Source organism: Heliangelus exortis, chromosome 3 (genome assembly GCF_036169615.1).
Source record: "Heliangelus exortis chromosome 3, bHelExo1.hap1, whole genome shotgun sequence".
In the NCBI taxonomy this organism is placed as follows: domain Eukaryota; kingdom Metazoa; phylum Chordata; class Aves; order Apodiformes; family Trochilidae; genus Heliangelus; species Heliangelus exortis.
In genome coordinates this window covers 99,276,050-99,301,449 of record NC_092424.1, presented here as the reverse complement: position 1 = coordinate 99,301,449, position 25,400 = coordinate 99,276,050, and the positions used below count along the sequence as shown (strand labels likewise).

Here is a 25,400-nt window from a genome sequence, read left to right as displayed (position 1 = left end):
GCTGAAGACAAGGAAAAACTATATGGATTAATTTGCAGATTTAATAATGCAGCTATAGAGGCTGATCTGTTTAATTCCTGAACTCAGAAGCACTCTTCTCACTCTGTTAGAGGAGTGAAAAAGGCATCTCTCACCAATAAAATCTTAGGCTTTTTCTGGTGGGATATAAGGAGCAATGACAGGCACTTATATTTGAAGTTGCAGTGATTGTAATCTTCTCAGAGAAGATCTAGAGAAGAAATTACTCATTTTGTCATGATGAGCTTGTTTCTGAACTGCTGGGTTTCTGCTGAAGTTCCTTAAGTGCTCTTGGGTCCTCTCCAATGAAAACGTTTCTGCAAGGTGTAGTGCAAACAGAATTCTTCAGTGAAGGATGGTGGTCAAAAAACTACAAGACTTGATGTACATTAGTATATGAAGGCACAGAAGGCTGAGAATGAGGTAGCAAAAAGAATTTTGTAGCAAAGTTGAGCAGAGTTTGAAGAATCCCTGCCTAACTTAGGAAAGTCAATCCTTAAACCAAATAATGTAGTGGCACCTCCTGGTGAAGCCAAGCAATGGATCCTTTGGGAAAGGAGATCAACCCATAGGGAAATATTTGGACTGCCACTTACATGTTGAAACCATTGGATTTACTCAATGAGTGTGGTGAGGCAGTCAAGGAGCTAAAGGAAGGGGGTTGTTGTCATTGTCCCCTGTACTCAGCGCTGGTGAGGCCACACCTCGAGTCCTGTGTCCAGTTCTGGGCCCCTCAGTTTAGGAAGGAGATTGAGGTCCTGGAGCAGGTCCAAAGGAGGGCAACCAGGCTGGTGAAGGGACTCGAGCACAGACCCTATGAGGACAGGCTGAGGGAGCTGGGGCTGTTCAGCCTGGAGAAGAGGAGGCTCAGAGGAGACCTCATCACTCTCTACAACTCCCTGAAAGGAGGTTGGAGCCAGGGGGGGGTTGGGCTCTTTTCCCAGGCAACTCTCAGCAAGACAAGAGGGCACGGTCTCAAGTTGTGCTGGGGGAGGTTTAGGTTGGACATTAGAAAGAATTTCTTTACTGAGAGGGTGATCAGACATTGGAATGGGCTGCCCAGGGAAGTGGTGGATTCTCCATCCCTGGAGATATTTAAAAAGAGACTGGATGTGGCACTCAGTGCCATGGTCTGGTAACTGCAGTGGTAGTGGATCAAGGGTTGGACTTGATGATCTCTGAGGTCCCTTCCAACCCAGCCAATTCTATGATTCTGTGATTTGCAGACAGCATGGAAATCAGTAATGCCAAAGCTGCCAAAATGGAAGTAGCTTGCCATTTCCTTACATGTAAGTTTTATCACTCTTTTTCCATTTTTGTTCAATTTTTTCCTTAGTAAACCAATCCAGCTCTGTATAGTCCAAGTGCTTGCACACTGAGGTGTTCTGCTGCAGGATGGGCAGCCAAGCTCTTGAAGTAATTTATCAAGGCAACCTGGAACATCTCCTGTCAGATGGCACTAGTGCCAAGTCTCCTGTTGAGACTCTGTTCAGAGCATCACGAGTCCTGGCTGTTTCCTGAACTACTTACTGAACTGGCTGTTTGATTCTTTAGCAGGAAACCTATTGTTTAATTTGTAGTACTGAGTCACAGAAACTATTTCCTCTCTGAATGAAAACAGTGTCCTCAATTATCTTAAATATTGCACAATTTTCCTATTAAAAAGTTCTTACTAAGACTGAAATTCTGAAATGTGTTTTCTTTTTTTTTTTCTTTTTTTTTTTTCTTTTTTTTTTTTTTCTTTTGTTTTAGATGTGTTAACTCTGAGCCTCTCATTAAGGACTTTTGTCCAAATGAAAAGTTCTAAAAAGCTCTGGTACTCATGGCCAAATTGGACTCTGAATTGCATTTCCATCTTACAGAAGACAGTTGGAAAGATATCTGTGTGGGAAGTGATATACTGCAGGGAACAGTCATGCCCTGGCAGTCAGGATGGACCAAATGACCTGATTTCTTTTCCATTAGAGCCATCTCTGATTCCCCATCTAGTCATGCAAGCACATGACTGACAACAAGGATTAAAAAAAATGGAAAACATATCTCCAAGTATAACAAATAAATCTTGCTATTCTTGAGTCCATCACCTTGCAAGTGCTGATGCACTGAATGCCATAAGCCTCCTGTCTTTATGTTGGTCCTTTGGATGAAGCCTTTAGAACTGACTTGACAGATGCTCTGCCTGGAATTCAGAACTGCTTTCTCAGCTGCATCAGAGATCTTGGTGCAGCTGATGGGTGAACACAAGCAAGTTTTGAGAACAGTGCAGTGAAGCAGTTGTCAGGGTAAAACAGTCTATGCCCTTTTTTTAATACTATCCCACACAAACCATCTGCAACAGGGTTTTGGAAGTATAGTGCTGTGCAGACTACTACATTATCACACCTTGTCCACAAATTATATGGGCTTGCTGTGCCATATAGTTTCACACCACACTGTGAAATTATCACTGTAAAATTTACACTGCCTGTGTATTTGGTTAAAGTGGTGTTAAGACTTTTTAAATGTTTGTACAATGGCCATGATCTGGCTGTCATGGTCTAAAGTTATATTTCTTTTGGCAAGTAAAATAATCTCTGACCATTTGCCACATTTTCCTTTCCCTTCACTTTTCCAATTGGCTTCTTGCTGAGTGTTCTCCATCTGGGATATTAAAAATTTTGGAATCACTATTTAGATAATGCAACATCATCATCACTGGACACATCTTTGTAATCTATGTTATTAACATATTCTCATGCTGCAGAGTTTGCACATGAAATTTTACTCCCATCTCATGTATCCCACCCATATCATTCTCCAGTAACATTATTCATCTCATACCTACAAACCAAATCACCTACCAAGTGAGAAAGAATCCTGAATGTAGCATTAAGGTGAGAAAGGATTACAAAAATGAGCTTAGAAAGACTTTCATCTAGGTGACAAGCAGTGAGGGTGTACAAGGTACTGAACTTCAAAAAGCAGATTACACTGACCAATAACACTGTTGTTGTTGGAAAATGACACAAAACCTCCCTATTGTCTGGAAGTGGGTAAGATCTTTGAGATTCCTCACAATTCTGATCTCCTCCAACCAAGACCCAGGAAGAATTTGCCTCTGAATCATTTTGGAAGAAATATTCTAAGTTTTATTTCCTTCTCTGTAAAAGAAAGTGGAGTAGAGTGCTACTTATTGCAACTTTATATGTCACATACTTTCTACTACTGCAGAGACTGCTCTTCTGACCTCTTCTTGTAGCTTTTAATTCTTGTAGCTTTCAGTCTTTTCTATAGGTATTTTGTGTTACAGGATGTTGAGAACCTGTACTGTAGCTCAAATTTGTGAACAAAATGTTTTGTGGAGCTTATGAAGGAGGTGTCAATTGCATGCTTTCTTAGATGTAAAAGTTCAGAGCAGTCCTGTGTTCCTTTGGCACTGGCAATCAGTTCTTTCCTCCTGTTGTAGGTCAAAGAAAGAACTCTCTTTACCCTGCCATCTGTGGAGCCAGAGACAAGAACAAGATACAGGGATGTGGATTGTTTTCCATTCCCTGCATTCCTCTTGCTAAAGTATTTTCCTCTGAAGAGTGATCCCAATTTCTAAAACAGACTGAGAAAAAAAAATCTTCTGAAATACAAATAATTACACATGGATTATAAAAACCTTATTGGTTAATAAGAAAAAATATTCCAATAACTAAGAAAGTTTAACACTTAGAAACGAGGAATGTCTGACTATTGAGGGCCCATTTTGGAAGAAATTACAAAAAAATTCAAAATCCTACTTTTAACAGTGTGTTTCCTCTCTGGTTTTACTGTTTTTTCCCCTTAACTTGTGATTTTTTCCCATGTTTTTCTTTTCCAAATGGAACAAAGAGATGGTTGCTGTTCAGGGAATCTGTCTCAGAGATCGAGCTCATTCAGACTGCAGTAAATAGCAGATGTAGTTTGATGTATTTTTCTTTGTTTTTCTTCCTTGTCACTCAGCTTTCATGTTCATTTGCATCCACCCACACTCAGAACTCTTATTTGCTATTAGTAATTTTGTTTACTTGTTTTCTTATTTTAAAGAACTTTGGCTTAAGTTACTTCTAAAAAATTTTGTGAGCTAGAATGTATCAGCCTGAGCCTGATAAATTAGAGAGCCCCAAAGGCAATGCTGATTGATCCTTGCTGCCAGTGGTGTCTGAGGACTGTCTCATTAAATGGGAATTGCTGCAGTACAAAGCTCCAGTGTCAGCCTGTCCCCTGGGCTATGCCTCCCTTGCTGGCTGTCAGTCACAGCCCTGCATCCACGCTCCAAAGAATCCCTCTGAAGCCATGGTTATGTGCTCAGTGTGGTGCAAGGTAAATCAGAACTGCCCCCAAAACCTTCTGCCTTCTCATCTGTGGTGTCCCCAGTGCCTCCCTCAGACTGGCATTAGGCAAACCTGAAGACAAGGATGTGCCTTTCACTTATCACCTCCCCAAGCAGGTGCTGACCCACCCACAGCCAGCTCTGCAGTGAGGGAAATGCCTGGGAGGAGAGGCCAGGAGGACTGCCCGTCCCCGTGACAGTGCAGATTGTGTTGGACAGATGTGGCTGCAAAACAAAAGCCTGAGGACAAGGGCTTTTTGGATACCCCAATTTGTCAGACTCAAAGCAGGTTTGTTCGTATGGGATTCTGGGTCTGGTCTTGTCATGTTTGTTGTTGGCCTAAAGTATTCTCACTTGGGCTGTATGATAAAATTTCTCTTTGGGAGTAATACAGTGGTGAAAGCTCCCATGACTCAGAAGTACATTGCACAAAAAGAAGAGTTATATCTAAAAGACAGAAATTATGAACTTCACTGAGGAACCTTGATATCCTTCCATCTACCCAAATGACAGACAGCCTGTAACACCAACAGGGTAGGAAAATGTGTCTTAGTACAATTTTCATGTATTTTGTGTGATCCAATCATCTTCCTACCTTTGCAGTTGGGTTTTGGATTTAAAAAAAAAAAAAAATTAAGTATCAAAAGACAAATCTTGTATTTAGTCTCCCTGTGCTTTATTGTGTGGGAGGCTGTTTTGTAGTGTTCCAGAATGAAATGTCCTTGTCCTGATGCCTGTAATCAAGGAAATGGGAGAATATGGGATTAATACAATAAACAAGATGAGCTGAAAATTATCCAGAGAAAATTAGTTCACAAAAAAACTTTTAATGTATAAAATGAAACAATCTAGGGCAAGACTCCTATTAATTTCAATCAGTAAACCAAGAGTGTTTGGCATTCCCACTTAAAATCGTAACCTAAAAGATGCAGCAACTTCGTGGGAAGTAAAAGCATAAGAAAATAATAAGTAGAATGCCAACTAGTTTCAGTTGTGCTGGTGTGTGTATACTGAAATTAATATATTTTATTAATAAGTAAATAAACAAACAGACCCAAATACATACAAAAATATATACAATATAATATAATATTTCTGAGATGTGAACACATCTGCTTGCAGAAGACTGACTCATTTCATTTTGGAAATTAGTTATAATCAGATGGTAACAACTTTTGGTTACTAAGGACCTAGCCTGAACCCATGCCAGTAACTACACATCATCAGCTCTAAGTGCTCTGAGCCACTCATGTCTTTGCATAATTCAGAATTTCTGGACTCAAATGGGGACAGAAAAATGTTGCTAATTTTTTGCATCAAATACCTGATTTTGATTATGGTGTCGTAGGTAAAGACTATTTAGAAACAACATTTGACACAGTAACTACTGGTCATGTTGTCTGAAAAACAGGAATAAAAGTATAAATCCTTAGAGATAAGCTCCTCTTTTCTGTATGCTTTTTGAAGACTTACATAGGGGTAGCCAGTTAAATGCCCATTCTAATTAAATTCAACTTTTCAAATAGCTCATTTGAACACTGTTTATTACAGGAAATATTACAGGCTTGGACAGCAAAAACAACAATGTAAAAGTCTAATAAGCTCATACCATACCAAAAAATGCTCAGATTTACTTCCTATTATATTTGTAATATCACTAAATTAATAGAAGCAAGACAAGTAATACACAGTAATGTAGGTATATATATATGTGTGTGTATGTGTGTGTTTATATACAAGTAAAATAATAAGATTAGAGACCTTACAAAAACATCTCAGAGTGTTTCTCTACATTGCACAAACTGCACTCATATTTATAAAATACAGCCATTGGTTTATGCTTTTATACTTCACTCATCATAATTTTTTACAGCTTAACATCACACCTGCATTGGTCTTATCAGTAGACAGCATTGGCAGCCACTAATGGGGCAAATATTTCAATAAAAGCATCCTAGTTTCACTAATGCTTTAGAGTCATAAAATCATTAAGGCTGGAAAGAACATCTAGAGATCACCTGGTTCAACCCTCCTCTCAGACCAGGTCCAGCTTTAAAGTTACAGGCTCCTCAGGGCCTTGTCTTTGAAACACACTTGATGCTAAGTAGTCTTGATACCCCACAAAACATTAAACCCATTAACCTATAGTTGTTCTCACTAATCCACTAACAGATACATCAGAGTTAGCTGCACAAACAAAAGCTCAAACAGCATTACAGAGTTTGATTTTTTTTTTCCTTAAACTTTTTTTTTCCACCTTGTTGACCTCCTCGCCTTTCATGGCCTCCTTTTGGCCTGTTTCAGAGTCCTGCTTTGCCCTTGTCCCATGGGGTCAGTTTTTCTCAGTGTCAGAGAAAGCAGGGACCCACTGCTGGTTTCTGCCAGCAGAGTAAGTTTGATTCAGCTGAAGCCAGGTACACCAGCAGTGTAAGATCAGAATCAGGATTTGTGTGTGTGTCTTGGAGATACAAACTGTACTCTTTGAACTGCATTCTTGATGATATTTGTCACACATTTCCTCAGCAACTTCAAAAGAGTTTGAGTCCTTTGATTACAGTGCTGTTTACCTACTATCTTAACTAACATGCATTTGCTCAAAACAGACATTCACTCAAACACTCCCTTTATTATCTTTTCCCTCAAGTGCAAAAATACTTTCATTTACAAACTGCCATATTAACATCCCTGGTAAAATACAAAGCAGTATTCCTTTGAGATAAAAAACATTAAAAGAGTGATAACCAAATCTAAGTTCCCACCCTAGATTTTCAGTAAACTGTGCCTGTGCTTTCTGTTTTAGAAACTTCAGAAACTTCCTGACTACCAGTTTTTCACCATTAACAGTAGGCAGTCACACATGAGAAATGAGCTCTAAGTATCCATCTCACTTTTCCTAAAGAAAATTTTCTCTTGTCTCTAAAATAAATAACTTAAAAATGGGTCTAGCACTGCACTTATGTTCAGGTTATTTCCTAGTTCTTTAAACTGGTGTTTTAGGTCAGCAGGTGGACAATAACTATGAGTACTTGGCACTTATACTGCATACTTAATGTATATCAACCATCACACTCTACCACTGGAAAACTAATTCACACACAGAAAGGTGAAGAGACTTAGCCAAAGGTCTCCCCACCCATGTAGAGTACCTTGAGTTACTCACAGCTGAAGATGCATTTTGGACAGTGCTCCATGAGCCACTGGTATGTGCTCTGCAGAACCATATGAAAACATGTTTTCAAATAGGCTTTTAATAACAGGGAAAAATAATTTTGGGGACTTTAATGCACTCCAGTGGTCCAAACTGTTTGGAGACTACTGAGCTAGTTTGACATCTGTGATTAAAGAATCACCAAAGTGCTCCCAGATCCCTTGATGGTACAGCTGTTACCAGTGAAATCTAAGTCACAGCTCAAAGAATAAAATAGCTCAGTGGCATATTTGCTGACCCAGAGGGAAGATTGCTCAAGGCTTTTTATTGCCACTATTCCATACTTGAGTATACTTGCAACAAAATTTCTCCAGGGAAACCAGAAGGATGAGAATCTGCACAGGTGTAGCAAGGGAACATGCCTTCTAGCAGCACTCCCCTGAGGCAGAAGTCTTCCTTGGAAATATATTTCTTTTTGTCTTCCTATTGTGTGTGCTGTATCATACCCACCTGGTTAGCAAATCTCAGAGGAGTGCAATCAGGTAGGGCTGGGGAGTGGCAATTGTATGAGTCACATTTTCAGCATACAGAACTGCAAGATCTGACAGAAATGAGGCACCATGAAAATGAGAGATCAAAGGCATATAAATACAAAGGCATACAAAAATAATGGCTGCAATCTCAGCTGATGGGCAGGTGACTCTTGAATTGCATGTAGGTCTTAAGCAGTTCAAGTGCAGCTCATTCATCAAAGCTCCCTCATGAGGATGGCCAGGCTGAGTAACCTGAACTCCAGCTGTCAGATGAAGTGAGGCAGCTGGTGCTCCCAAGCCTGACATCAGGAGGTTGTCTGCAAGCCCAAGATACACACAGACCCATTTTGCAGTGATGAACTGAGTACCTGATGCAGGCTGCTCACAGGGGTTTCCTTTTCTCTTTAAAAATAGGTGCCTTGTGAGGATTCTGGTCATGTGAAAATTTTGGTATAGTGTTCATAGACACAGGGCATTTGGTGAACTTCTTTTCTTTGCAAACAAGTGACTTAAAAATAAAACCTCTTGGTCTTACTCACATAGTCAGCACAACTATTTTGTCCTAGAAAGAACTGTGAGGAGTTGCATCCACCTGTACTTGGTAGCCTGGAGCAGCAATCCTTCCCTTTGGTTGCTCAGATACCAATGAGTTGACAAGGTCAAAAACATGGAATAAGAATGAAACCTCTGAAGAGGTTGATAAATAGATTGTTGACACTGCAGACTGCACCAGCTCAGCAAAATGCTGCCTGTGTTCCTCCAGCTCTGGGGTGAATGGGTTCATTCAGCCAGTGGTGCAAGTTAGGGCAAATCTGCCCTGTCCTGCTGCAAGGCCACTAGGTCATTAGAGGAGATCAGAATTTCTTCTTCCTTTTATCCTGGTCTTTTCCATCCATTAAAGCTTCAAGATGGTACACAGAGGAGAACCAAGACAGACACACAACTTGTCCTCATACAGGAGGAGAATCACTGCAACACCCTGTCACAGCAGATCATTTTTCAGGAGTACCTGATTCTTCAAGAAGCTCCAGGCTCCTGTCATCACTGTGGAAACCAAGGAAGATGCATGGATTCATTTTCTTGGCTGAGTTATTTGTCTCTTTCAGAGCAACTGTCAGCAATGGCACACTCACAAGTATGGCCTACTACAGCTCTAATGAGGAATACCAAGCAGAGTCCAATGCTACGTTCCATGTATTCCATGAATTGCTCTCTATCTGAGATCTTGCCAAAAAATCCTAGAAGGCATCAATCTATTCCAGCACAGCCTCTCTCTAGCCCACTCTTCTTCTGTTTCTTTGTAATGCAGATTGTACAGCATTCAATACATTAATTTGTCATAGCATGCTTGTCTCTATTTAGACTTAAATCCTGTATTGCACACATATCCTGTGGGAAAAAAACAAAACAAACTGGAGTTCTACCTTGCAACTCTCACTTACAGGAATAAATCTCAGTTGTGAAGCCATTAAATACAGATTTCAGAGTTTGCCTGAAAAGGTTTCATCTGTTTCTTATAAAGTTTCCTGTACACTTCTAAGCATATACAGGGACTGTTCATATGTATATGTAGACATAGATGTGTATTCATACACTCAAATATATGGCCAAAGCAGTCAGCATAAGATAGATTCTCAGCAGATCTTTCCAAATTCAAATGCAAGCAAATTTAATCAGTTATTTTTTTTTTTTTCCAGTTCAGTAGATGTTTGATTGTCCAGCTGCCAGGTTTTGCTTGGGCTGCTGGTCTATATGGGCAATCAGTTCCCTCTGTGTCTCATAGACCAAAATAGTACAGCTGGAGATCAGCCCACATTTCATTACTTTCCAAAAGTTCCAAGTTAGCTGCCATTACATTAACAATACTTTCTGGTGTTACATTAGTCTGATCAAAAATATTGCCCACACTCAGTACACTTTTTCTTCCTGAATACTGAAGATTCTCTTTTCTTCTACTATATTACAAATCAGTAGAGAGGCATTTTCTTAGGAGAGAAAAGAGAACCAATAAAAATACCTGATGTTCTCTGAAAATCAGTAGATTGGTACAGAGATGTAAATTTTACCAGTGTCTGTGATGACTGTTCTGTGGGTAAGAGAAATCACCAGGATATATTTTAAGTCACCAGGATTTATTTTAGACCCAGAACATAACAAACCCAAGCAATTTGAAATTAAGTCCAGTTTTTGGGGTTTTTTTTGGTTGGTTTGGTTTTTTGTTTTTTTGTTTTTGTTTTTGGTTTTTGGTTTTTTTTTAAGGTAACTGAGTGTTACTAAACAACTGCAGCAGTGAAAAGAAAATCTGGTATCAAACAAAGCTAAAAAATCAATCCTTTGAATTGAAAAGGAAGTATTTTCCTCTGTGACATTTATACATATTTATAAATGTAACCCTAGTGCTGACAATAGATTAAACATTATTAATAAGCTATCACAATGATCAAACAGAAGAGAGAGTGTCACTCTAACACACCTTGCAACTTCTTTTCAAGCCAAAGATCAGGAAGTGTACACAGCGGAACCAGGGCACCAGGTTCTGGTTAATACCAGTACTGCTGCAAAGAGAACTGCCTAAATTGCTTCAAGTGATTTATGATAATATTAAATTTTATCCACATCCTGCTTCCATTTAAAGTGGTGCCAGAGCTATGGCTCTCTAAACAGGGCTGGGATGCCTATGGAAGCATGAACCAGTGCATCCAGAGACATCTGTAAAGGTGAGAAAGGCTGATGTGAAACTGCTCCACAAATCACCAAGATGAATGGTTTCTATTCATCATCGTGTCATGGAACATAACAAAACTCTGGAAAACTCCTGAATGGCTTTGCCATTGACATCTGATGAATCTTAAATATTCATATCCAGTTCTAGAGACAGTAGCAAGCTTTAAATATGGGAAGGTGTTTTCTGTTTCCCTTCAGATCCTTATTAGGACAAAATGCACAATCCAGATGGCAGAAGTATCTTCATTATTTGTATACCCAATTCTACGCAAACGTGAGTCACCTTTCCAAAGAACTAGAAAGGAGTAGAGAGAAGACTGGCAGCACCATCTCCTGGCAGATAGAAGAAATATGGACCACTGTGTCAGAAAATAGGCCCAAGCAATTTCTTTGTGGACTTTAAAAGACTGTTAAAGGAAATGACTTTGTAAGAGTATATTCCCTCCCTAAGAAGATTGACTTTGATATGCTTTGTGGAAGAAAAGCATCATGTGTTATTATAATCATGGAGATCACACACAGTTATAAAGAACAAATTCAGGTTTCTTCAACCTTTAAAAGGCTCTCTCATGCTGGCCTCTCTTTTTCCCCTTATATTGTAATAATATCAGATTTGAAAACTAGCACAGGGGCTAAGTTAGTCTAGTTGCAGTGTACTAGTATAGTCCTGGAAGACCATAGACAACCACAGAAGTTCCCTGTAGTCAGAAAATAATGGAATATGTAGATTTCAAGAGTTGTAGCCAAGTTTCCGTCTTGCTAAGTAGGTAGGGGAAATAGTGGAAAATACTATTAATGCCATAAGCTGCTGGATCATTAATGTGGAATGTTATTATACACATTTAGAAAGGGACAATGGGCCAAACAGCACTTAGTGAGGGTGAGGCCTTCAGAGTAATGAAAGGCTGCATGGGAAAAAAAAAACATCTATGGAGATAAAAGAGTAACTCAAATGCCATGGTGAAAGACAGGCATGGAAGGGAACAGAATAGTAAACAAAAATTAAAATGTGAGGAAGAGAGGAATTCTAGAAACTTCTTCAGTTTTTCCTGGAGCAGCACAGAACTGGTATGCCACCAGAGTCCAGATCCTGTTTATCAGAACAGCCTGATCCAGCAAGAGGGAGAGGACTCAGCCTCAGCAATCAGCACCTGAGGATGCCACCCTTGTCTGGTAACTCTTGCAGATCTCTTCTCACCATTAGGTCCCATGGTCCATGGTATCAGTCAAACACCAAGTCCTCCTTGTGTTACACAGACATGGATGATGGTTTGATGATGGGTTTGTCTCTGTGTTTTGGAGGTTATTTTACTTTGAGAAACCCCAAATGCTTTTAAGGAAATTTTTGGCAGATGATGAGGAAGGTGGAAGACACTTATGAACTCATCCATTCCATCCTCCTCCCAAAGAAAGACCACTCCTTGTAAGGCACCACGCTTCACAAAACTTCACCCAACTTAGATTCAAAAGCCACAAGTCATAGAGATTCCAATAATTCCCATGGGAAAATATGCAGCTCTATGCAGCCTAGAATCTCCCACATGGATGGGGTGAGGCTCTGCTTATCTCTTTAGCTTAGAACCAGGATCAGGCCTTTTTCCTCGGGGCATCATTTACTATTCAAACATTCACAAAACAGAGGTAATCCTCCTCCTTCAGGGCCTCCCACAAAAATCTACTTTCCTTTCTAAGCAAATTATTAAATTGTATATATTTAGGAATCACTCTGGTTAGTGGGCTAACCTCTTTTATCAAATACTTGTTCTTAAAAGACCTCTTCTGAACAGGCTAGCTTCTGTCCAGCTTTTATTATTATCATAGGAAAACACATTTTACTGGCTATGTATATGAAATTATTTTGGACAGAAGATGATACTTCTGTATAAGTAAGCTTTTAAAAAATCACACCCAGACATGCTATCAAACTAACCTACTGATGCAAAATAAATCATTGTTGTTAACATGGAATAAGCAATTTTGCTAAATCAATTACACTTTTCCTAATTATTGTTTACTGTTTTGCTATTATATTTTACTATTTATTATATTACTATTATATATGTACAAACTTTTACTTGCCTTTCTGTCTTGCTTTACAAGCTACAAAATAGTGAGAGATAGTAAAGTCAACCTGTCAATAAAAAATGGATCTGTACTGAGACCTCTGCAGTCCAATATATGACTGAAAATAGGGATAATTAGTTAGCAGATAAACCAAACCTGTCCCATTAGTTCCAATTAAAGTTGATTCCAGGAATTTCAGAAAGACCCTGCTATATTAAATGACATCTGATAAAACAGGAAATGAAGACTGATGTTTATACATGATTACTCACAACAATTACTCATAGCAATTAGCACTTCTTTAGTTTTGCTACTCTTGGAAAGCTGATGGACCATCAACTACCTGAGATCTCATCTCTGTACTCATCAGAGGTCAAAAAATAGGAAAGTCACTCAAATTAAGACATGAGCAGATGAAAAGGTTATGTTATATACTTCAGACTGGGTATACTACATCTAAAAAAATACAGAAAGAGGTAACTAGGATAAGCACTAGAATAAGGAATTATTATATGAAATAATTCCACACTATGGAAGACTAACCAAAATAAGACTTCTCATTTTGGAAAAAAAAAAGCCTCAGAGGGTTTTGAGAGATCTCATGATCTCTCCCTGTCAAAGGAAACAGTTATAAAATGTATAAAACCCAACAACAAAACCTATTTGAGAGGATTTGAGAGGATTTGAATAATCTTAGTGTATAAGGTGCCAGAAGCTTGCTAGGTTCTGAAACCCAACAATTGAACAGACCATAACAGCAGCCTTCAGAGATGATAAGGCCATAATGGTAAACCTACAAGATATTTCTATGGCTGTGTTTCTCTGCTGAAACACATCATCATCTGCCTTCCCTCCAATCTGTTTCAAATTGAGATGATGTTTTGAAAAAGCTTCATGAATTAAGAGTAGACAACATGAACAGTAACAGATTCTCAACAGATTCTGTTGATCAAAGGATACAACCTGAGGATACAATACCTGAAATGCTGTGGTGTAAATTCTTGTTTAAAACTTTCTTAGCATCTAAGAAGTAGATTGTATCAAATGTTACTTTTTTTAAAAAAAAAAAAGTATATTTCTAGAGGAAGGTTGCAGAACTACTGATCATTAGAAGTGATACCTGATCTGCACAGAGTAGTAGCATAGAATTAGAGCACACATGGACAGATACTTACTAGGGAGAGGTACACATGGGCTTTGTCAACATTGTTTTTGCAAACGGAAGCCTTGCCTTACAAACAAGCACTTGAATAAGAGGATTTCTGAAAGACTTTCCACGCTTTTTTGCCAAAGTTTCTTAAGCAACCATGGGATGAGAAGATCTTTGCATGGATTAAAATGTGATTAATAGTCCAAAGGTAAATGGTCAGTTTTCACAGTGAAAGGAGGCCACTAATGCACCTTCATATCTCTGTGCTTATTCATAAATAATTTGAATAAGGAGGCAAAGAGCGATGAGACAAGCTTGCTGGTGATGTTGTGTTATTCATGGAAGAGAAGGTGTGGCTGAGAATTGCAGAAAAACCTTTCAGTACTCAAGGCTCAATTAACCCACACTCATGCTGGATGATATGGAAGACATCTTAATGGTTCTGGCACAGGATCTCATGGGAACTCATCCTTTTCCAAAGCCTCAGTGAGGCATCCTGTGTCATCTGAAACAGCTCTAGACACCAACATGTGGGCAACTGCAATGAGCCTTCAGAGAGGCTCAGTAAAATAGTAATGATTGTGAATACAAAGTAAAGCACCTGGGTAAAACTGAGTTCTATGTTACATGTGAAATAACGGTGTTTGAACTGATGCTTACTCTTCAGGAGTGAGATTCTTGACATCTAGTGTTATTTAGCATCTAGTGTTATATAGCAAGACAAGAGGGCACGGTCTTAAGTTGTGCCAGGGGAGGTTTAGGTTGGACATTAGAAAGAATTTCTTTACTGAGAGGGTGATCAGACATTGGAATGGGCTGCCCAGGGAAGTGGTGGATTCTCCATCCTGGAGATATTTAAAAAGAGACTGGATGTGGCACTCAGTGCCATGGGCTGGTAACTGCAGCAGCAGTGGATCAAGGGTTGGACTTGATGATCTCTGAGGTCCCTTCCAACCCATCCAATTCTATGATTTGTAGTACAACATTAGCTCAGTGGAGATCAGGAGCACACTGAATGTTACAAATGTTTAAGAACAATATTGAGAACAAGATAGGGAATATTGTTGTGCCACTTTATAAATCCACTGCATGCCCTTGAACACTGGATGCAGTTTCAGACCCACCACTACAAACTCAAATAGTAGAATTGAATAAGCTCACAGAATACCGACACACACTTTCCACTGGAAGAACTAAATTTCACTTGAAGAGAAGCCTTGCCAGACTAAAAGGGAATCTCATGGAGCCTATAAAGTGATGACTGGCATAAAGAAAGTAAAATTGTTTACTGTCCTTTCTAAAGCAAGAAACTGGAATCACCAAATGGTGTCAGGATATGTCAGACTGAAAGATACCATTTATACACACAACTACACTGTGGAGCTCCCCTCCTCAGGATGTTATGGATGCTACACATTTACAAGCTGCAGAGGGTCAACTGGCCAAACATCTAGATGAGATACATTGAGCTGCTAAGGAAGAAGACACTTCCTCTAATTTAGGAAGTCAGTAGGACCCATTGGAAGCTTCACCAGTGGTTTGACTTCTTAGTCTCCTGATCTTTGGTAACTAGAAACTGGGAGACATACATTCTTGGTTTAAACATTATGTCTGTCCTTATGTTCTTAGGAAAATGTACATACTTTTATTCATGATATAGCTACTTAGGTATTTCACATTGACTAATGAGTAGGGATGCAAGAAGAAATACAGGTGATGGTGGTTTTGTTGAGTACATCACTTGCAGTCACCTTTGCTAGAGGCATCTGCAAATAGATCAGAGATCAAGCTAGTCCTGGGAAAAAGTACTTTAGTTACTGCTGGGCTGTAGTATGCCAGTTGAAGTTCCCTGGAACTTATTTTTAACGCAGTAAAGTGTGCTGTTCAGGAACAGTACCATCACAGATCCATCACTCACTCTTTGTACTGAGTGCCACAGCCCTCAGTCATGCTTCGACAATCACATAAAACCTGGGAAATTCACCTGGGGAAGTCACTTGCGTGGACTGAGAAGAAACTACATTCTACGAGTTGTAAACACAACCGTATGAGACATCTCTGTGCGTCTGAGAGCGCAGCGGGAGTCTCCCCCAGGGCAAGGCTGCATCCTCAGCTCATCCCAAAAAGGGGCTGAGAAAGCTCGGGTCCCCTCCCTGTCCAGGTGACAGACGGGAGACCAGCAAGGGCATCTTGGTGAGCGTGTCCCCGGTGAGCCAGTGCCTGTGTCGGGAGGACTGCTGCACCCGGCGCCTCCATGTGCCCTCACAGCGCAGCAGCCGCTGGGGAAAGCAGCGTTGCCGATGCCGCCCGCCGCCCCGCCGCTCTCGGCCCCGCCAACCCCTACCCCACCGCCCAAGATGGCGGCCCCGCCCGCGCCCACAATGCTCCGCGGCAGCCGCCGCGCTTCCGGGTGCGGGCCCAGGAGGGCGGCGGGCCCGGCACGGCGCGAGGGGCCGCGGGGCGGGCGGAGCGCGGAGCTTCCCTGAGCCGGTGTGAAGGAGCGGGCGGAGGGAGCCGAGGGAAGCAGAGGGGAGCCGCGCCGAGCCGCGCCGTGCCCGGACCATGAGGCTCCGACTGTGGCTGGTCCCTGCCCTGGTGTTGCTGTGGGCGCCGGGCGGGCTGGAGGCGCTGGGGCGCCCGCCGCGCCGGCAACGCTACGGTGAGGGGCAGGGCTGAACCACGGCAGCCGCGGGAGGGGGGTGAGGGAGAGCCCACTGCTGCGGGGCGGGGGGAGAGGGGCACGGCCGAGGGGTAGCGGGGGGTGCAGGGGGACCGCTGCCCGGGGGCGGGGCGGCGGATGGAGAGGGCGGATAGGGGGAGACAGCTGCCGAGGGCCGGGGGGAAGAGAGGGGCTCCCAGTTACTGAGGGGTAGCGGTGGGGCGGGGGAGAGGGGCACGGCCGCCCCTGCCGGGGGTAGGGATGCAGTAACGGGTGAGGTGGGAGAGAAGGCACATCAGAGGGGCGGGGGAAGGGTGCACACCCAGCTCTGCTAAGGGGTAGCAGTGGGGAGAGGGGCGTGGGGCAGGGGACGGAGCTGGACACCCACCTCCACCTGAGGGCTGGCCCGGGGCGGTGGGCAAGGCCGCGGCCTGGTCCGTGCCTGCCTCCGGCCGGGGGGTGCGGGAGACCCTAGGGACTGTGTAGGCCTCGCCCCGTCCCGGTGTGTCGGTGATCCCCCTGTAGCAGAAGACACCACTGCTGGGCAGTGTTTGGGGGTCATTGCTCTTTCCAGGGCTGTGATGAGACCACTTTATCTTCACGCTCAAGGTCTGCTGAAGAGTTTTCCTCACAGGAGTTTGCGTTATATTAAAGCAGGATAATCACATAAATGGCTTCCCTTCATAGTTCTGGTTGGAGAGTCACTGTTGCAGAGAGAGCCTGAAGCTATTTGAGCTGAATATGACTTCTAGAAAAGCTTAAGAAGGATGAGGACCGTTGCTTTGTAAACTTAGTTTTGCACCTAAACTTCAGAATAAAGAAGTTGCAAACTTCTGTTCAATTAACAAAAGCTTATCATTTGCCTGAGGCTGTCATGGTGTTGTACCCAGTCAGATGCCATGGCTGGTGTTGACTCTTTCAAGACCCTTTTCTTTGCTTAGATCTCCCAACAGGTGTCTAGCCTGTGCTTCTCCCACACCTGAGTTGTTGGGCTTGTGGTTCTGTGCAGACCTCAGCAACTGGTGACCTCAGGAAGCTGGGAAGGACAGGGTTCAGTGGTGGATGCTGCAGAAGTGTAACAAACACAGCCTGTCCTTTCAGGAGGTCAGGGAGCTTCTCAAACAATAGGTCTGTCTTGGGCTGTCAGATTTTTGTGCTTTCTAAAGGAGCTGTCTGCTATATGGACCTATCTATGTCATCTTTATTTGATACCTTTTGTGTTCTTGGCCTCGTACCATGGTGCCTGGGTTGTGAGTGCAATTTTATGAAGTACTGCACGGAGAGAAAACTCCTTTCTTCTTTGACTATTTTTGCTGTCAGAAATGGTAACTATGGAAAGAGCACTTATATTCTTCACACTTTTAGTTACTTACAGACCTATGTAGTTTTTCTCTTTTGTAATCTTGGTTTTCTGACTGGGAAAATTTTAGTCTCTATAATAATTCCTAGTGTGGGAAAGAATTACTTTATGTTCTTATATTATTACTTTATGTTTATTCTGTCAATACACTTTCTACTTGTATTGGATTTTAATTTTTTTTATTTTTTAATTTGAGGTGTCTGACCTGGACTGCAAGAAGAGTTTCTGATAAAAGTTTACTGGGGATTTATAATGGTGAATGGCATTGGTTATGTTTTCTTTCCAAGAAGTTTTTTTGTCCTTTTTTTTATTCTCCACTAGTCACTCCAAGAGCTTTTTGGGTTTTTTTCTCTTCTTTTTTAAAAAATGTTGGAGTAGTAGTAACTATGCTGAAATACTGAAATACTCTGCTGCACAGGTATAGTGAGGACTGTTTTTTTCCTCATGTTATTTCACATTTATCCAGACATCCAATATCATCAAGCATTTTGATGTTCTGTCATTCAGTGAACTAAATATTTAGAAGTATTTTGTGAGTGAGCTTGAAAAATGCCACTGTGCTCCACTATGTTATGTATAGTGACACATTTCATTCTTTCACTCTGTTATAACTCTTTGGTTAGTACATCCTGTCCTGTTGCCTTATTGTTCATTTTGTTGGTTTGCTCTAAAGCACCTTTTCTTGAGTCTTTAACTTGAGGCAGGTCTTTAGATTAATCCTATAAAGACAATATAAAGGTCTCCTTCTGGAGACCTGCTTAGTCTCCTCTGCAGTGAATGCTAAGGTCATTTATTCTCTTACTTTTTGGTACCAGCCTTTAGCATATGTTCTTTGGGTCATCTTTGCAGCTTACTTGTTTTACAAGCCCCTTCATTATTTGGCTGGGCTATTTCTTTTGATATAGTAAAAGCTATTTCAAGTTTTAACTTTATGGCATTACAGGCTGCTCTTCAAAATAGGTTTGCCTACTTTACTGTAGTTTTATGTTCATCTTTTGCTGGAGTTCTGTTGTCCTTATCTTACTCACAGCTTGGTTTTCTGAAATATCTTTTCCTTCAAATAACTTCAACTATGCTATTTTGGGAGTTCTGTTTAACCTCAGAGCTTGAGTTCTGTGAAGTGAAATCAGATTTCTGGCAGGCAGTATCTTTAAGGAAGTTTCAAGGATTATAGCTTTGTGATTTCTATTAAGAACTTTCTTTCTGGTTTCTCTAAAAGTTTAGTTTTTCAGGAAGGAAAAGAATTATACAGTGAAAAAGAGAACTTGACAAAGAATAGAGTAAATAGATCAAAACACATAGGTCATTTCCCAGCATTTTTCAGATGAAGTAATCTTTGGGTGTGGTGCTCCAGCAGTCTAAACTGATCTAAATTGGGACTGCCAGAGTCCTGGCCTCAGATTTCTGATCCCTTTCCCCATTCCTTTGAGCACATTCATGGCCCTAAGCTGCTTGGAAGCTAAGGCCTTTTTTGTTTTGTTTTATTTCAGTTAAGGAGTGGGGTGTCTCTGAGTGTTTTCTGCTTGTGGAGTCCACCTCAGCCTGTTGCCTTTAGATGATTTGGAACTGGTGTTCTCTTTAACAACATTGGCAGCAGTGATTAATTTCTGGGAGATGAATGATTTTACGAGTCAATACAATGACATTATAGTGTTACCTCTGAAAAGCTAATGCCAACTTTAAAAAAAATATCTCAGATCTTTATCTCTGCAGATAACTTTTTTAACTATTAATTGATAACCTTGTTTGTCTTGGAGCTCAGATGGGTCTGAATGATAACGAAGAGAGAACTTGGAAAGGACAGCATTCCAAATACCCAGCTTCAGTGCTGTTGGATGTGTCACTGAGTGTATCTAAAGAACTGCTTGGATCTGTTCTACAGCAGGGACACCACAGCACTGCCAATAAGCAGCATGTATCAAGGATTGCCCAGAGCAGAGTCTGCATGTGAAGTGTGCCTTACTGTATTGCTTCCTGTTTTGAATGAGATCTTTTTATCACAGGCTAGGCAGGGAACTAAAAGAAATCAGCTGTTCATATCCTGAGCAGATGACATCCTTTGAATCACTCACTAGAAGGCTTTTTCTACCTGCTGTATTGCACTAATAAAATCTGAGGCAGGTAGCTTAGGCTTGAGTTGTTTTTTTCTCCACACAAATACCATGCAAAATTCAAAACAAACTGCATGAGCTGAAGAGATGACCCAGTAAAAATGGTTTAGTACAAACCTATGTAATGCACATCAAAAGATTAGAATTTACAAGTTGTTTAATGAACAAAACAAATCATGGTGGTGTTGATGAACAGACTGGTGGAGCTGAGTGATAGAGAAGGCAGCATCAAGTCATTCACAGTTCTGAATTCTACTTCACACTTGGTGTGACATAACACAGGAAGCCTGTAAGGCCAGGAGTGTAACTGGCTGCCAAAGTGTTAGGGGTTAAAAGTTTAGCTCAGTGTCAAGAGCAAGCAGTGAGATAATTAGTGACAAAATCCTTATGCAAGATTAAACTTCTTCCTTCTGGACTGAAGCATCTCTTGGAGACTAAGGGTCTAGTAAAGGGCCAAATGGCTAATTGGCCAACTGTAGTCTGCCATTTTTGTTATAATTTCTTTTCCCATTTTAGTATCTTTTGAAGCAAGCTGGTTATTTTGGACTGAGGTGGTTTTGCAGTGTGAGTCTACAACCAAGAAGGTTGGGTGTGCATTTCACCATGCACCACATGGAGGAAAAAAAAAAGAAAATGTGATAAAAGCATAATTCCTGGAGGAAGGACACTGTGTACTTAAAGAAAGTAGACAAAGTGAAGAATGTCAGCACCAGGTTGAATTCTAATTATTAAGAATTACCTTTAACTGTTAACATGACTTTTGTAATGGGAATTGTCACGGTTTAACATACAGATCAAGTGCTCAGTGTCAGTTTGGTTTTCAGCAGTGCCAAGATTTGGTGTGGTTCTATTTTCCTTTCCCCCATCTTAAAACCAGACAACTTGACTGCTGCTGTTCATTGCTGATAGCAGCAGTGACTCATCTCAGTTTCACCCTTCACTGCTCTGGAATTTCTGTGTGTGTGCAAAAGCCCTGCTGAGGCTTTCTGCTTTGCAGCTGGAAGGGGCGAATAAGGATGCACAGCCAGCCAGCTCTTCAGTGCAGGGTTCTCTGGATTGCACTCGTAACATTACACCAGGATTTAATTATGTGTTTAGTAGTAAGTAGAGGTTTATCTTTGAGATAGAAGTTATATTTAACTTCTACTATAAACAGGCTGATTTTTCCCCCTTCCCACCAGATCTTTTATAAACTGCAGGAGTCTTGAGTTTGCCTGTTCCCCTCACTGATCAGGGGAAGCCCTTTGCTCTGTGTAATAAAAGGTTAACCAAGATCTAGGCTTCTTTAACAAAGAGCAGTACATCCTGCTGTCCTATTTTGCGTATTTCATATGCCAGACACAAACTTGCTTCTTTTGGGGATATCCTGCAACCTTCTCAATGGTTCTGATAGTCTTTCTGGTGTCTTACTCTTGCAGATGTATGCCAGTGTACTGCCCATATTTATGTTGCTTGTGCCCAGTATCTCTTCACAGTATCCATCTTTGTTTTCCTGTACTGCTCTTCACATGATTTATTTGTACTTTTTTTTATATACTCCTTGGTACTTATATTTTTAACCTAAGTTGGTACCTGAACTGAGAGATAGGAAGGTGGCTCTGTTATGCAGGGTGGCAGCTATAGCTGCCACCCACTCAGTGCTGGTCCCTAATTACTGAGGTGGTGAATAAAACCATGGTATCCCTTGCATTCCTTCATTTCCTTTCTCGCCTTTTCTGATTTTTACAGAAATCAAAGTCCCTCAGTCTCTGTGGCATGATGAGAATTTTGGAAGGTCAAGTTTGAGTGAATCCAAAGTTGTATTCACAAGGAGAAGAGATGCAGTTAGATAGGGAGGAGAGTTGAACTCACCAAGTGTAATCCAGGCCATAATTGGTCTGTACCTAGAGTCAGCTCCATTTCAATGTATTTTGTGACACAGGAGGATTTTGTAGTGTGGTATCTAAGCACAGCAGTGAGGCTGACAGTTTTTGGAGAGTCAGATAAATTATCTGTTTTCAGAGAACACTACGTCCTATGACTTGGCTGTTCTTGTCTGCAGGATATATGAAAGCATGTTTGGTTTGGGGTTTTTTTTAATTGACTTTTTTTGGTTTGAGTATCAAGTCATATGATGCTGTTCTGGTTTTAAGGTGAGACAGCTGTATTGCCCATGTTTCACTTTGGATAGCAGGATGCTAATTCAGAGGGCTTCCTTTTATATATTTTAAAATGTCAATATTAGGCAGAATATTGCTGGGGGGGTGGGTTGTGTGGTTTGCTTTGCTGTTTGTTTGGGGTTTTTTCTACAGAAAGTGCTTTCTTCTTTTCAGTAGTAGGACAAAAGTTACAAAATCTGAGAGACCCAGCAGAATAAATTTTGTTCTTCACTGGCCCATATTTAAGATGTGTTTACTGAAGGAGAGAATTTTCAAGGCTAGAAATGTGTGAAGTACCACGTAGGAGCCACTGAGGGTATTCATCTGTGCTCAAAACCACCAGAAATGGCAGTTTAATTACCTGTACAGCTACTGCTAAATGGAATTTGCACCCTTAAGGAAATACTCACACTGTCCATAAAGAGATGCCTACTTTACTGTAGGGAAAACTTTGGAGTAATATAAGGGTGCAGCAATATGAACAAGTTTTCCCTGAGATGAGCTAAAGGGTGTTTTGTAGGTTATCAGCTTTCCCACGGGATCCATCACTGGGCACTTGTCAATGTGTGGAGAGCAGTTTACTCTGTAACTGCAGGAAGAGCATCCCCCAGCTGGTAGCCAGGAAATCAGCAGCCTGCCTTACCTCCCAGCACCACGTCTGTCTCACCCATGTCTCACATGGCTCAGCAACTTTGGTGCAGTTGAGATGGAGTCAAAAGCACGCCTTGTAGAACATTCAGCAATGCTGACATGGCTGGCTTCTTCTTCTACCAGGTTTGTCTAGAAATGTGTTTAAACAGAGTGTAAACCTTTATCCAGTTATGAGTTATAAGCAGACTGGCACACATTTGGTTCTTACTTTGAACCTGTTTATCACAAAAGTTCACATATACCTGATGAGGAAGACACTGGCTGCTCTTTGGTGGAAACAAGTAACCATGATATCTCTAAACTGTAAAAAGCGTGGTCTGTTTTGCCTGGGGTAAATGTTTCAATTCACTTTGGCAGTGACTCTGTGCCAGATGTACTGGAGAAGGACATAACAGCACATGTAATGAGCTGTTATGGAACAGCTTTCCCATGGATGGATCTCAATTTGTCCTCTTGATCAGCAGCCTCCTAAAGCAGTATAAACTGTTAAGAGAAGGTACCCATAAATATTTAGGCATGACTGCATCACCTCTTGCCTGGTGAAGACTCTTCCTGTGCCCAGTTGAGATAAGAATATATTTGCCTTCTCCATTAGCATTCCCTGGAATGGGGCTTTAGTCAAATGGTCTCACTATTGCATCCACTAACCAGCTGTTACCAAAACCACAAGAGCAGCTCTTGTATATAGGGTGATGGAGACCTGCCTTAGCTCATATAGTTAGGGTTCTAAAGACTACAGTCAGTGTTTCCTGGTCCAAATTCTGACTGAAGCTGTAAATTATATTTGAAGTGATTGTATTTTGTTACTTTAATTAAGGTATTTTAATGTATGAAGAAGAGCATAATTAGGAGAATAAAAAACTAAATAGTAACAATTAAGACTATTATATTCAATCAGTCACTTCCCATCTGAATTGGAAAAATTGTTACTATCTGCTCACAAGCTTATCATAAGTGTTTGATACATATTGGAAATCAGCTCCAGATCAGCACCCAGGTTGTAGTTCATGAGTTTTACATAAAACACAGACTGAAGCCTGTTTTTCAGTGTTGGAGATGCCAGTGTTTTAAGAGTCATTCTGCAAAATTCTTACAGAGTGTGTTTGAAGTGTTTATTCTAGGTCTGCTTTCTGTAGGCTTGCCAGCCTATCCCTGTGCCATTTGACAGGAGATTTATTTCTATTTTTATTCCCTTTGGGATGATTGGACAAAGTGCAGTCATTCATGCAAGGCCTTTTGTGATCATTTTTAAGCCTCAGGAGTCTTATTTTAAAATATTACTGTATCTTGTGTTTTAAGTAGAAGTATTTTCTATAATCTCATAATTGTGAAGAGAATTGTAAAATGTCTTCCAGGCTAAAACTTTGTGCTTCTAGATAAGCTTAACCTTTCTATAAATAATGCAGTGCAAAATAATGCTTATGAAATGTCTGACGTGCCACTTCTACTTCTTGCTTTCTGGGCAATAGATTGGGCATGAGATCATGGGAATTTACTGTTCTGCTTATGAAATCTGGTTGGAGAAGGTGCCATTGGTATTTGAATTGGAAGTGAAACCTCTTCTTTTGAAAGATATTCACTGGCCTCCAACTCAGTCAGCTAAGCTGTTGCCCAGCACATTCTTGAGCTCTTTGCTGCTGCAATGCATACTGGCCCATAATTTATTTAAAAGACACTTGCCCAGGATAAGTAGTAGAGGCTGGTGACAGTAGGCTTTTAGCCTTGAAACGAGGTAAAAGAGGAAAGAGTTGGTGAGTTTGAAGCTGAGGTCAGAGGAAAAATCACTGCTGTGGTTTTCTTCTTGAGAACTTTGGGGTATTGTCTTTGATGTTGATGTTCCTTCCCTGTTTCTCTTACAAACCTGGTATGTTCTGAGGAGGCTGCCCCCCAGGGGAGAAGGTGCAATGAGGTGAAGGCTGGCAATTGTAAATAATATTTGGGATATCAGGATGAAATTAGGGTGTCCTTCTCCAAAAAGAAAGGAATGCATGTATGTAGGATAAACTGGAAGGGAAGGAACCACAGGAAAGTGGTTTGTGAAAACCTGAATCAGCTCAGTGCTGTTGAAGGCCATGGGAAATGACTTTACACCATAGTGAAGATCATGAGCAAGGAATGCCAGCAAGATAATTAAATTTGAATAAAAACTAAAGTGAGTGTATGGTTGCTGTGGCTTCCATCCACAGAATGGTGTACAGTTCTGTATTGTGCTTAAAATAATGATGCTTCATCTTCATCTTTTATTTTTAATAAGCTATGACCATGAATTCATTTTCACTGTATGAAAATTTTACAGGAAAATGTTGTTTTGAGTATGTTACCAAAATATTTTTTGACATCTGTCTGATACCAGAATTATTTCACAGGTTTATGTCTAGCAGCAGTATTTCTCAAGTCTTATGTTGCAAGTAAAATTTAAAGCAAACAAATTTAGGAAGGGCAAGAGGAAATACGAACAAGTGCATTCTTGTTTCAGGGTTACAGGAACTAGGAGTGTCCTCTGTTTCA

At 40.9% G+C, this 25,400-nt stretch overlaps 1 protein-coding gene across 1 annotated transcript in view; it reads left to right on the top strand.

The window, feature by feature from the left end:
* Positions 1 to 16,361: 16,361 nt before the first annotated feature.
* The window catches only part of ADAM17 (ADAM metallopeptidase domain 17), a 34,585-nt gene continuing 25,546 nt past the window's right edge, over positions 16,362 to 25,400 (top strand). The window contains exon 1 of the mRNA XM_071741883.1: positions 16,362 to 16,632. Coding sequence (XP_071597984.1) covers positions 16,536 to 16,632 — 97 coding nt within the window. The 5' untranslated portion in view covers positions 16,362 to 16,535. The remainder of the gene's footprint in view (positions 16,633 to 25,400) is intronic.